The sequence below is a fragment of the Mauremys mutica genome, chromosome 7 (genome assembly GCF_020497125.1).
Source record: "Mauremys mutica isolate MM-2020 ecotype Southern chromosome 7, ASM2049712v1, whole genome shotgun sequence".
Classification (NCBI taxonomy): domain Eukaryota; kingdom Metazoa; phylum Chordata; order Testudines; family Geoemydidae; genus Mauremys; species Mauremys mutica.
Genome location: NC_059078.1, coordinates 55,956,003 through 55,969,781, shown reverse-complemented (window position 1 = coordinate 55,969,781; position 13,779 = coordinate 55,956,003). Strand labels below are relative to the sequence as shown.

Below are 13,779 nucleotides of genomic sequence, written 5' to 3'. Positions count from 1 at the left end.
GAATGGGTTACCTAGGGAGGTGGTGGAATCTCCTTCCTTAGAGGTTTTTAAGGTCAGGCTTGACAAAGCCCTGGCTGGGATGACTTAGTTGGGTTTGGTCCTGCTTTGAGCAGGGGGTTGGACTAGATGACCTCCTGAGGTCCCTTCCAACCCTGAGATTCTATGATTCTATGATTCTTTTTTACACTGAGTATATTGAAAAGAGCAGGGCTTGGTCACATTCACCCTCAAGGTTTAACCTGAGGAACTAGCCGAAGATGTATCAGACATTATTTCTGAGAGCTCCTGGAGGACTGGAGAGGTCTCTGAGGAAGAGAGCAAACATAGTGCCTATATTTAAGAAAGAGGCATGGAGATACAGAGAATTACAGAGCAGTATGTTTAGCTCCAACAAAGTACTGAGGCAGTCAGTTTGAAAGCACCAGCAGAAAATAAGGTGATAAATAATGAACAACATAGATTAATCACAACCAAAGAGATCAGACAGCCATGTGACAAGATAACAGGCTTAGTCGCTGAAGGAAATACAGTGCACACAGTACACACTGACTTTAGTAAGATACTTGATATGGTTCCACATGACATTCCCATAAGGCAATGAAAGCCATGTGGATTAAGTGGAACCACTGTACGATGCTACACAATTGACTAAGAATAGAATAGAGAGAATAGTTATTAATGGTTCATGATGTCTCACTGGGAGGAGGTTTTGACTGGAGTTCTGCCAGTGTCCATTCTGGGTCCAATAGTACTACTTCTGCCTTGTCTCCCTTGTGGCCAGCAAACACTAATCTATATCAATCACATGCTGCCCTCTCCACCTCCATGTTATGTGACTGCAGAAGAGAGGAGGATTTAAAACAAACAGAACTTTAAGTCAGCATTTCTCCTCTTCTCCCAGCATGTCTTGTCCTATGTGGGTCTCTCTATGGTGGAGCTGGAGGTGTAATTTACAACTCACATAGACATACCCATGCTAGCTCTGATCAAGCTAGCAAGCTAAAAGTAGCAGGTTAGCCATGTTTGCAGAGGCAGCAAGACAGGCTAGCCACCCTAAGTAAGTACCTAGGGTTTCAGAAGGGATCGTACTTGGGGAGGCTGGCTCCTCATGCCGCCTGCGCAATGGCAGCTATGCAGCTATTTTTAGTGCAGTAGCTTGATCAGAGCCAGTGCAGGTACGTCTACCCATGCTGGAAATTACACCTCCAACTCCAGTGTGGATATTTCAATTTCCTCAGGGCAGGGACTAGTTTTATTTGTTTCTTTTGCAGTCCTGTCCTCACTGTGGTTAACAAATAACACTCACTCAATAACACTAATACTCATTTTAATGAATGGCTCGGAGGATGGAGTGGAGATTATGGTGCATTTAGCAATATGCAGCTGATATAAAGAAGGGAAGGAGTTGCACAGTTGGTTCTCCAGAGGATGGGCTATTTAAATGTAGTAGGAGCTTGATAGATGGGAGAAATGGGCTAAAGTCAATCAAATAACAAAGACAAATGTAAAGAAATTCAGGACTAATAAAATGCACAGATACAGATGTGAGTATAGCTGGCTATAGTACAATAGAGTAATTGCTGAGGGTTACAGTGAATGACACCCAAAATATGAGAGCGACAAGGTGGGTGAGGTAATATCTTTAACTGGACCAACTTCTGTTGGTGAAAGAAACAAGCTTTTGAGCTACATAGAGCTCTTCTTCAGACCTTCAGCTTTGTGTAGCTTGAAAGCTTGTCTCTTTCACCAACAGAAGTTGGTCTAATGAGAGATATTCATAGAATCATAGAAGATTAGGGTTAGAGGAGACCTCAGGAGATCATCTAGTCCAACCCTCTGCTCAAAGTAGGACCAACACCAACTAAATCATCCCAGCCAGGGCTTTGTCAAGCAGGGCCTTAAAAACCTCTAAGGATGGAGATGCCACCACCTCCCTAGGTAACCCATTCCAGTGCTTCACCACCCTCCTAGTGAAATAGTGTTTCCTAATATCCAACCTAAACCTCCTCCACTGCAACTTGAGACCATTGCTCCTTGTTCTGTCATCTGCCACCACTGAGAACAGCCTAGCTCCATCCTCTCTGGAACCCCCTTTCAGGTAGTTGAAGGCTGCTGTCAAATCCCCCCTCACTCTTAGAATCATAGAATCTCAGGGTTGGAAGGGACCTCAGGAGGTCATCTAGTCCAACCCCCTGCTCAAAGCAGGACCAAACCCAACTAAATCATCCCAGCCAGGGCTTTGTCAAGCCTGACCTTAAAAACCTCTAAGGAAGGAGATTCCACTACCTCCCTAGGTAACCCATTCCAGTTCTTCACCATCCTACTAGTTAAAAAGTTTTTCCTAATGTCCAACCTAAACCTCCCCCTCTTCTTTTCTGCAGACTAAATAAGTCCAGTTCCCTCAGCCTCTCCTCATAAGTCATGTGCCCCAGCCCTCTAATCATTTTTGTCGCCCTTCGCTGGACTCTCTTCAATTTGTCCACATCCTTTCTGTAGTGGGGGGCCCAAAACTGGACACAATACTCCAGATGTGGCCTCACCAGTGCTGAATAGAGGGGAATAATCACTTCCCTCAATCTGCTGACAGCCCAGTGTGCCATTAGCCTTCTTGGCAACAAGGGCACACTGTTGATTCATATCCAGCTTCTCATCCACTGTAACCCCTAGGTCCTTTTCTGCAGAATTGCTGCTTAGTCGGTCAGTCCCTCGTCTGTAGCAGTGCATGGGATTCTTCCGTCCTAAGTGCAGGATTCTGCACTTGTTCTTGTTGAACATCATCAGATTTCTTTTGGCCCAATCCTCTAATTTGTCTAGGTCCCTCTGTATGCTATCCCTACCCTCCAGCATATCTACTTCTTCCCCCAGCTTAGTGTCATCTGCGAACTTGCTGAGGGTGCAATTAATCCCATCATCCAGATAATTAATGAAGATTTTGAACAAAACCGGCCCCAAGACTGACCCCAGGGGCACTCCGCTTGATAATGGCTGCCAACTAGACTTCGAGCCATTGATCACTACCCTCACCCACCTTGTCTCTCTAATATCTTGGGGCCATGGCTCTAACAACACTGCAAACAATGAGAATATAAAAAATGCAAAAGCCAAACTCACTGGTATGCCCTGGCTGCTTTGTGCTGCTCCAGTGAGCCAAAGCAGCTATGAACTTTGCAAGAAGAAAGTTTCCCCAATTGTAGCCTTGTCCCAGAATGCTACACAGGTGACACTGAGAACGAGGTGTTAGGGAGGCAACACTGGCTACACATGCAGTTTTCCCGAGTACATCTGCCTGGGGAACACTTTGCCATCCAACCCATACAGATGAGCACTTTCTGATGGAAGGGAACTTGCCTGAGGGAACAGCCTCTCCCTCAGATTGTTCAGGGCTCCAGGAGGAAACAGCAAGGCTCACTTGACTTTGCAAAAAGTGGAGATGCCTCCGCCCCTCTCTCCTTGGTAAAACTCTTAACTATTACCGCAGCAGAAGGTCAGCCATGTTTCAAGTCTTCATAACCAAGAGTTTCCAAAGTAAGTAGTAACTTGGGCTATACTTTAAAGAAGCCTGATTTGCAGAAAGGGCTGAGCACCTTGTCCCTGAAAATCAAGGCTCTTTAAACTGGTGTCTCAAATTGGGCTCCCAAAAATCACTAGTCACTTTTGAAAATCTTGGCTCCTGAGAGTATTAAGGACCAGATTCAGCAAAATACTTAAGTATAGATTGAATTTTAAACATGTGCTTAAGTACGACTTCAGTAGGAGTAAGTGCTTTTCTGAATAGGGATGGACCTAAGCACAAACATAAAGTTAAGCATGTGTTTAAATGCTGAATGGGAGCTTACATCAGTAAACCATCTTTCAGAGGTGATGGTTGTATTCCAATTCCTAGGAATGAGGAAAGTGCTTTTTTGGTCCCAAGAGTTATGCCATTAATTTAGAGAAAATAATATATTAATTATTTATAAACTTATTGTTTGCAACTCCAACACTAGTTGTGGGGTGATAAGCTGGCTCTGAATAGGGAAATGCCTTGGAGCCCAGAGGAACCTATTCAAGATCTTATTTTGAAAGGATCTCAAATCTAAAGAACATGAAGTTTCCATAGCCTCTAATGACTGACTGAGTGAGTTATCTGCAACATCAGCTATGGAAAAATGACCTTCTGGAACAGAAATACCTGGAAAAATAGAATTCCACGTGACACCATTTGGAAGAGCGGCATTCCATAATTATTTAATCACATAGGAATATATTCCCATTTATGATCTTAGCAGTTACATTCCTTCTTTTATGGAGATTGCTTCATAATGCTTCTTAGGGCTTGGGTCTTTATTAATAAAAGCTCCCACTAAGCCTAATTGTTCTGTAGCAAACAAATGAGCCCTCAGTATTAGGTATGTGAGTGGCTCAGCTAATTTGTGTGTTCACTTGTTTTTGTTCTTAAGTCCTGATCCTGCAATAATTTCTGTATATGCTTAACTTTCTTACAATAAGTAGTTCCACTCATTTCATGGTAGTAAAGATAAGCCTGTGCATGCGTTTTTCTAGGATCAGTGCCTAATTGCATAAATTACTCCTCATGGATTATTTCTACAGAATGTAATAGGGACAAATCAGCATTCTATAGAAATTAACTAAAAGGTTTCTATAGAAATTACCCTCAATACCTATAGAATTTAGTGGAATTATATCCTTCCTGTAGAATTTTTAAACTGCTTGTTTGAATTTTTAAACTCCTTGTTATTAGAGAGTGATATTCCTGCTATAGACACCCATGGGTTGTTTTAAAATAATTTTAAAAGGTTACCATGTTCTACTATATTCTATAGGACTTTTCCCTAAGGTATCTTATTCCTGAATGTATAAATATTCATAATGGAAGATGATTTAACTCTTTTGTTTTATCACACTCTGAGAGCCCATGCGTGCGAGAGCAGATCTGTTCTTCAGGGATATTACCTGCTGAGCTCCCATTCACTGCAGTAAGGCAGTGACTGTTGGATTTCAGGGGCACTATCAGACCTTCACTGGCTGGCCTCTACTCTAAATATGCTCACCCTAGAGAGGAGTTGCCTGACTCATGGGGCACTGTGTTTCTAAATCTCTGATTGCTGTGAAGGGAGGATCACCTAAGGGCACTTTTAAAAAGTTGGGAGGGTTAATTGAGAGTGACTTTATTGCTCACAGACGAGATGAGCTGTTGGTACAAACCCAGCTAGACACAGTGTAAAGAGGTGCTGTGCAACCCTCCACCACAGAGGTTTGAAAACAAACTCCAGCTCTGCCCCACAAATCACTCCCTGCCCCACCATCACTATTCATTCCCAGGTCCTCACATCATTCTAACATAATTCTGTCTCGCCTCCCCGCTCCTCTCTCCAGTGCTGGGCGTCCACACGACTCTGCCAATACATCCCAGTCTTTGCATCCAGTGCTGGCCTTCTAGTACCATTCCTCAGCCCTTCATATGGATGTGCCAACACACCTTAGCCCTTAGGTAACATCCTCTGCAGTCCAGTTGTGGGTCTCCCATACTCAACTCAACCATGAACGTACAGGCACTCAGTAACCCTGACACACCTCTGTCAATGCAGCCCTGAGTCCCTGTCCTGGATTGGGTCTCCTAGGGTATAGAATAAAAGTGATACATACAGGAAGAGAGAATCTCTCCCCCCATATTTCTTCCTTCTTGTCTTGATCTGAGAACGGCATGGTCTCTAAGTGTTTGTGCTGAATGGACCCCCTCCTTTTGTGTGCATTTCTCTTGCTCCCCCCAGTGGGACAGGAGACAGCAGCAACCCAAGGGTATGGAAAGAAATGAGTACTGTAGCTCTAAATGCTTCACAACGAGGGGCTGGAAATACTGTTCATTCTCTGACGCTTGCACTGCACAAAGATTGCTGGTAGCCAGCATATTTTCTTATTTTTAAACCCAGGCTACAGAGGGAGGAAAGAGGAGGGGGAGAGTGTTTAAGTGACAGGTGACAATGTCCATCACACTGCCCGGTGATGAAGCACAGAGGATAAAAATAGAGATCATGACCTCATGGCTTTTGGTATAGAGATGCCTAAGAGACAAAAGAGAGGCTTTAAAAGGCTTGTGGAGCTGATAGCAAAGGGCTTGGACGCTTGAGAGTTTTGGTTCTGCTCCAGCCGGGAGCTGCTCTGCCTCTCTCTCTATGGAGAGCTGTGAGTTAAATGGACTTTGTGACATGCCCAAGTCTCCAGGCCTGGACGCTGCTTTCAAGAGCTTGGATCAGCCCTATGCAGGTACAGACTTCCTTCCTTCCTCTGCTCTCCTAGCCAAACTTTAACACGCTGCCAGAAGAGCATTTCCCTCTTCCATTTGTCTCAAATTGCTGTTGGCCTTTGTGACTTGAATACTTTGAACATTGTGCTGGGGGTGGGGAAGGGAATTAAAGTGCAAGGAATAAAGTGCTTTCTGTTGGTGAGCTGGGGAGTAGGAACTGGGGGATGGGCAGGAAGCCAGGGTGTCAGGAAGGGGCTTAGCAATCATCTGTGAAGGTCCAAGGAACCTCAAAGCACAGGGAGTCTAGTTCTAATGAACGCCAAGGAGGCTGGAATCTTGGAACGATGCAAGATGCTGGGGGCAGACTTGTGACTGGTGGAGAGCTGTATTTGGATATTGTTACTGAGGCACGGCCCAATGTTGGTGGAATCACACCCTGGCTGCCTTTAAGCCTCCCCTAGTAGGGGCTTGCAAGCCTCAAACTCCAGAGCTAAGACCCTTCACGATGCTCTGCTGCCACCTGTGCCTGCACAGACCTTAGCATTTGAAGGCACCGCTCCTTAGCCACGGCTTTCCAATGCCAGAAGTCTCCCTTCTCACAGCCCACAGGGCGAATGTCTCTGGACAGTGAGGCTGGCTTCACCTCTGGGGCACTGCTTTTAGCCTCAACAGGTTTGGAACCAGAACTTGAGCCAGGCAGGGTTCCTTTGACGGGATGAGTGACTGAGACTAGCCAGTGGGGGTCTGCTCTATGAGGGAAATCTCACTGCTCTCCCCTACTGTGCGCTTGAGATGGACTCATTTCCTGAGAGAAAACTGAGTTGTGACTGTAGCCCTGTGGCCCCACTCCCCCGCAGCTGACTCCAGAAGGGCAAAGCCAGGGGAGCACCAAGACGCAGTGAAAGGATGTGAACTACGAGTCTTGAGTCAATGATGCTGAACTGACCCACTCTGTAAGAGTGGGGGGAGGGGTTCCTAGTTCAGCAAATGCCAGTGCAAAAGGGGCACCCATTCTGTTACTGTTAGCACACTGGCATTTTTGCTCATTATTTCCAGCCCTCTAGGTGCAAGGGGAGAGGGCTGGCTCTTGTGTACGGAGTGAGAAGTTGCTGACCTTTTCCTTGTTGGATCTCTGTCTGGAGCTGCCTCGCTGTAGCTAACCTGGAGACATGATGTTTGTTATGAAATGGCTCCAGGCAAAGCCTGGTGAGGGGACTTTCATTGAATTTATTGAAAGCTTCCTAGCATCACAACCCCTCTGACATTCCAGAGCCTGTTTTAAAAGCCTGGGGTGGGAGTGGATGATATTCCTGAATGGGGTGACCGGGAGCTGCAGGGACCGAATGACTCATGCTACAGCTTTGTGACCTTTGCAGATGGGCTGCTTGAGGGCGGGAAGGGGGAGAGGGAAACTACGGCCCCAGGGGTGATACAGAGGGCCCAAGAGGACTCATTGGTATCATGGTTAGGTAAGCTCTGTGCCCACTGCTGCCCCTCCCCATTGTGGGCTAACTTGGCCACAGCTGTTCTTCCCTGTTGCAACAATGCCTTGGAGTAAAGTGGCCCAAGGTGAGATCTGTGAGGCTGCGCAGTTCACGTCCTGGGGAGAACTAGCAACATTCCAGCAGTATATTGGTGCTCTCTTCTGTCCCCCCCCTCCCCACTAGATCCAGTGGGGGTCGCCTTAGCAGGACTGCGTGTTGTGTCTCTGCCACAGAAATGCTGGGGCTCAAAGGACAGGGGAAGACGCTGTGCAGTGGAAGCTTACTGAGAGCATCTTTGTCCTCTCTCTTGGTGCTGCTTGAAGCACAGAGGCTGCTGTTAAAGGGATGCAGGGCAGATGAGAAGCAGGGAAAGATCTTTTCCCCCAGTGGAAAGGGTCAGGAGCAAGAAAAAGGAATGAGAAATCACTTGGAGATTATTTTTTCTTTCAGGTTTCTGTTGGTTTCAGAGTCTAAGGGTATGTCCATACTTACGGCCGGGTCGACGGGTAGCGTTCGACTTCTCGGAGTTCGAACTATCGCGTCTAATCTAGACGCGATAGTTTGAACTCCGAACGCGCTCCCGTCGACTCCGGAACTCCACCACCGCGAACGGCGGTGGTGGAGTCGACGGGGGAGCCGCGGACTTCGATTCCGCAGCGTCTGGACAGGTAAAAAGTTCGAACTAAGGTAGTTCGACTTCAGCTACGCTATTTGCGTAGCTGAAGTCGCGTACCTTAGTTTGACCCCCCACCCTAGTGTAGACCAGGCCTAAGTCTCTAGTTGTGCCTATGAACTCTTCTCACAGCTGCCCTTGGGTTCACCCTTGACCCTTCCAGAGCTCCCCTCTCACCTTGCACACCGGGCAGAGAACACATTGTCCCATCTCATGGGCTTTGCTGGTCAGCAGGCTGGCAGAGATGGTGGAAAATGATTAGCCTGTGTTTTTCGGCCAAGGCCCCAACAGGTGTTGGCTTTTCCAGCAGTGAAGGCCACGGGAGAGCCTGTGCAAAAGGATTCTTTCTGGCCTGGCTGACCAGTTCTGAAGGGCAGGCAGCTGGGATTCCTGCTCAAGTGCATAGTGACTCTGTCCCGGCTGGGCACAGGCAAGAGGTTATGGGAGAGCGTGAAACATTGCTCTCACGGCTGCAGGTTTTGTACTGTCCTTATTGCACCTTTCAGGGGGCAGTGAAGGTGCGCACACAGTATCGCCATAGCACTCAGCACTGACACTGTCCAGCCCAGTTCACAGGCAGCCCACATGGGGCTAGGGAGGGGGGAGCAAGACGCTTTCCTGCCCTTGCACACCTGGGCGGGGCCTGCTCACCCTAGTGGTTGCTGCATTCTGGGGAGCACTGGGACTGCTTGTTCCCGCTTCTCCCAGGAAGCAGGGCTCTGAAAAGGGAGGGACATGTCTCTGGCCAGCTCTCCCAGCAGGGCTTCCGAGGGGTGATCACAAGCTGCTCCACCCTGGTGCAAATTGCAAAGTGCAGGTTGAAATGTCCTGATGGGTAACAGGAACAATTTTCTGCGGTCACAAATCCACAACACAAGCCCCCAGGACATTCATTCAGACCCTTGGCCATCTCTGTTGAGAGAAAGCACTGGGTCTGAGGAGGTAACAGGGACTGAGCCATCTCTGACCCCTGCCACAGGCTGGCTGTCCGGAAGGTGAGGGTCCCTGGCAGTAGGTGGGGAAGCCCGTCTCACGGTGTGTGCATGGAAAAAGAGAGGGCTGCAATTTTCATTATGTTCAAGTCATTTTTCCCTAACATTCTGGTCAAGGGTGAGGTGGGAGTGACTCTCATTGTATGGACACCAGAAACACTCAGTCCAGTTGTTGCCAAAGCTTTGTAAGCCCAGTCCTCTATGGAGCCCTGAACTTGCCTCCTTTTGTCCCTTGCAGAGCTGCACCGCAGTGAGAGCACACAGGAGAAGAATGTGAAAGAAGCCAAAACTAAATGCAGGACGATTGCGTCCCTGCTGACAGATGCGCCGAACCCCCACTCCAAGGGTGTGCTGATGTTCAAGAAGCGCAGGCAGAGAGCTAAGAAGTACACTCTGGTCAGCTTTGGGAGCGTCGACGAGGACCGCTGTTATGAGGAGGAGGATGGTGTCTTCCCAACCAGTGAGTCAGAATTTGATGAGGAAGGCTTCTCAGATGCCCGAAGCTTAACCAACCACTCGGACTGGGACAACACTTACCTGGACATTGAAAAGCCCAAGCTGGAGTCTGAGCAGCAGCTGGGGCAGACTCAGCAAGGTCTGAGTGAAGCCTCCGGCAGAGGAGCACGGTTATTTGAGCAGCAGAGGGAGAGGGCTGGTCAGTATATGGTGGAGAAAGCCCCAGCTCAGAAGCCAGAGAGCCATCAGCCATCGCCAGGTGTCGTGCCAATGCAGAGCGTGATGAACGGAGAAGTGCCTACTCCACAGAAGGCCAACACGGCCCCACTGAGTATCCACATGGAAGCAGTGCAGTTATCCAGCAAGCTGCCGTCATCTACCTCTGCTCAGGTCCAGTCTCCACTGGGCAGCATTGGAGGAGGTGCTCAGCCATCTCCAGGCACAGAGGGTCTCTTCAACAGATCTGCACGGCCCTTCACTCCCGGCTTTTCGGGGCAGCGTCCTGTGACTTCCTCTGTCATCTTCAGGCCTTTGGCTCCCAAGAAAAGCGGTGGCAGTCTGGGGGGGCAGAGCACCGCTGCTCCACCTTTCTCACCAGGAACTCCTGTGCCACCTCCCGCTGCACCAGTGATGGCACACAATGGTCCAGCAAGCTCCTCAACATCTCTGTATATTCCAGCACCAGGCAGGCCAACACCACCAGGGGTACCACAGCTAGCCACAGGCAGAAGTTCTCCTGAGACTAAGACACTCACAAACCCAGCCATGACCTCCACGGCTTCCATAGTTCTAACCACGCCCTCTAAGCCAGCGGGGGCTACAGCAACACCTCAACTACGAGGGACATCTTCCTCCTTGTATATCAGCCCAGCGCTGCAGCAACCCAGCGTGGTGAGCAGCTCTCTGCTACCAAGCCAGCCATATCCTGTTGTCTCCCCAACTACTCCACGACCTGCTTCTGAGCCCTTAACATCCAGGGAGCAGCGGATTGCAGTGCCAGCCCCCCGAACTGGCATCTTGCAGGAGGCTCGCCGGCGGAGCAGCAAGAAGCCCATGTTCAATACCATAGAAGAGAAGAAGAATTCACCCAACCCTGAGCTTCTGTCTCTGGTGCAGAACCTGGATGAGAAACCCAAAGGCGACCACCCAGGGGCGGGCTTTGAGTCTGGGCCTGAGGAGGACTTCCTCAGCCTAGGAGCCGAGGCCTGCAACTTCATGCAGCCCTCAGGCCGCAAGTTCAAGGCCCCTCCCCCAGTAGCTCCTAAGCCTCAGCAGCAAGGTGCCTCTGCCGGACTAGTAAATGGTGCCCATGACATGCCACAGCTGAAGGGCAAAGGGGCAGAGCTTTTCGCCAAGCGACAGAGCCGCATGGACAAGTTTGTGGTGGAGGCAGCACCGAAGCCAGGCTCCAAGCCCAGGGCCCCCTCACCCACCCCTTCTCTACCATCATCATGGAAGTATTCATCCAACATCCGTGCCCCACCTCCAATAGCTTACAACCCCTTGCATTCCCCCTTTTACCCCTTGGCAGCAAGCAAGTCTCAGGCTAGCAAAGCAGAGAGCAAAGTGAAAAAGGCACCCAGCCAGAAATCGGGGATCAAGGCCATTGATTTCATGCGCCATCAACCCTACCAGCTAAAGTCGGCTATGTTCTGTTTTGGGGAGCCCCCAAGCACTGACACACAGAACCCTCCACCCCAGCCAGCCCAGCAGTCCAGCTTGTCTTTCACCCCAGCCAAGCAGGTTCCTGTGAAAACAGCCAGGACCTACGAGATCCGGCGGTTCTCCACACCTGCTCCCATGCCCACTTTGAGCAGCCTGGCACCCACAGTCCTCACTCCCCGCTCCGCCACCACACTGGATGAGCCAGTGTGGAAGACGAACATGACCTCCTCCGCACCCTCCACCCCTGCCCCTTTCCAGGCCAGTCCCAGCCAGGCCCCGAAGCTGTACCAAAGCTCCCCAGAGCTCAGTCAGGTGGGCCAAGGGACTCCCCCACACCCAGCCTCCTCCTCCGGGTTCCAAGTAGCTAGACCCAGGTTCTCAGCAGCCAAAACTGGGATGCAGGCGCATGTGTGGAGGCCAGGCTCCGGGCACCAGTGAACCAGTAGCTGTCTCCTCTATCCCTCCCCCCATGGGCAAGACAGGGTGTCCGACCAAGATAGTTTCCTTGGGTTTTCTTTAAAGTGAGCTCAATAAATTGGGGTGTGTGAAGCAAAAGGCAGAAAGGGGGGTGGGACTCCCTTCACGGTCCCCCATCCCCCTTTGTTTTCAGCCTGGCAGCATCAATATGAGCTTTCCCAGCTGTAGCTAGAGTCAGAGGACTCAGGAGGAAAGCAGAGACAGGGCGATAGTCTCCAGCCTGCTTCTGTCCACATCTACATGGCAATGAAACCCAGTCTCTGGGGCCAGGGGAATGGGAGGGGCAGACTGTCATGCTAAGAGGTGGGTAGCACTTTTCATCTCCAGTGGGCTTTAGAAACAGGACTCTGTTAACCCTTTCAGTGCCTCAGTAAGGCAGTTGCCATCCCATCGCTGTGGACAACAAGGCACTGTGTGCGCAGAAGGGTCCCACCCAGGCTCACATGGGAAGTGAGTGGCGGAGACATGACTGTAACCCAGGGTTGACCCCACCCCAGTGAAGTGAGAAATGAGACAGTGTTCCCCAGGCCTGCCTGTGCAGGGGAGCAGCAGGTGCTTTAGGGGACACTGGGACAGGAAAGGGATGTGGGCATCTATTCAGAGTCACAGAACCTCTGCTCGGCCTGCTCAGGACAGCCATGGAGTGCTCATGCTCTTCCAGCAGCCAGGGCTGTGTTTGAGAAGCCAGCGGGGTTCCACCCTGGGAATTCTAGCTTCCGAGAGCCCTTCACCCAAGGAGGTGATTCCAGCGGGCTCCAAGCAGCAGAGGGTAGCTTGAAGGGCTGAAAGGTCGATGTGGGCCTGTGGTAAGTCTGGGGGAATGTGAGAGGGAAGGAGGGGTTTCCTGGGAAGCCAGAAGAGCAAAGCGAGGCCCAGCTATTGACTGTGTAGTTCAGATGCTGTATGTGGGAGAGATGGTTCTGTGGGAGAGTGCTGTGCAGGGCTAGCTTGTAATGGAGTTGGAGCTGACTTTAGATTCACATACCAGATTTTTGGGTCAGTCTCCGCTCTGGCAGGCATTTTGGCTGCTGGAGTGGAGGTGATAAGCAATGTGAAGTTCCCCTGAGGACTCTGTGCTCAGCTGGGGAGGTTGGCCCCTCACGTTGGCTGACTAAGCCCAGCTGGAGGCAATGGGGAGAAGAAGAGTAGTGCCTGAGGAGTCACATTAACCCAGTTAGAGCTTCCCCAGAGGTTTTGATAGTTACAGAATAGCCTAAAATCCCCTGGAAAGCATCAGCCACACACCTCCCCCACTGGCACTGAGGGTAGGTGGTTAGTCATTCCTTTCATAACTTGGTTTAGGGCAGGATTGCCTCAGACACCTGAGCTGTGCATGGACTCTTCCCTACACCAAGGACATGTGACAAGGGAGCACTCCCCTCCCCCAGGTAGCCATGCAGGATATCAGCAAGGGCCATGGGTGGGTGGGTGCGTGCTGAGCTCTGGGTTGCACATTTCCTGCAGTCTGCCTTCCTTCTCTTCAACCTTGCCCCCTCCCTCTTGTTTCAGCTGCTTTCCTAGCCTGATCCTGCAGACAGGAGAAAGCATGCACGCTGCTGATGCCAAAGGGGTGGGAGTGGGATCACCACCACTGAATTCACAGCCCTCCCCCGCACCCCCCCGATGACCTCCAAGAAGTGAGACTCTGAGACTAGGGCCATGACTGCACTACAGTGGCCCGGCTACAGCGCTATAGTCATGCCACTGTAACCTCATTGGGTAGATGCAGCCTACCACAGCCAAAGGGGGTTTTCCATTGCTGTAGTAACCTCCCCAAGAAACCAGGGG

The 13,779-nt window shown here is 50.2% G+C and overlaps 1 protein-coding gene across 1 annotated transcript in view; it reads left to right on the top strand.

Moving 5' to 3' along the window:
- SYNPO2L (synaptopodin 2 like) overlaps positions 1-11,975 on the top strand; it is a 62,713-nt gene extending 50,738 nt beyond the window's left edge. The window contains exon 4 of the mRNA XM_045025324.1: positions 9,632-11,975. Within this exon, the coding sequence (XP_044881259.1) occupies positions 9,632-11,952 (2,321 nt within the window). The 3' untranslated portion in view covers positions 11,953-11,975. The remainder of the gene's footprint in view (positions 1-9,631) is intronic.
- Positions 11,976-13,779: the final 1,804 nt, after the last annotated feature.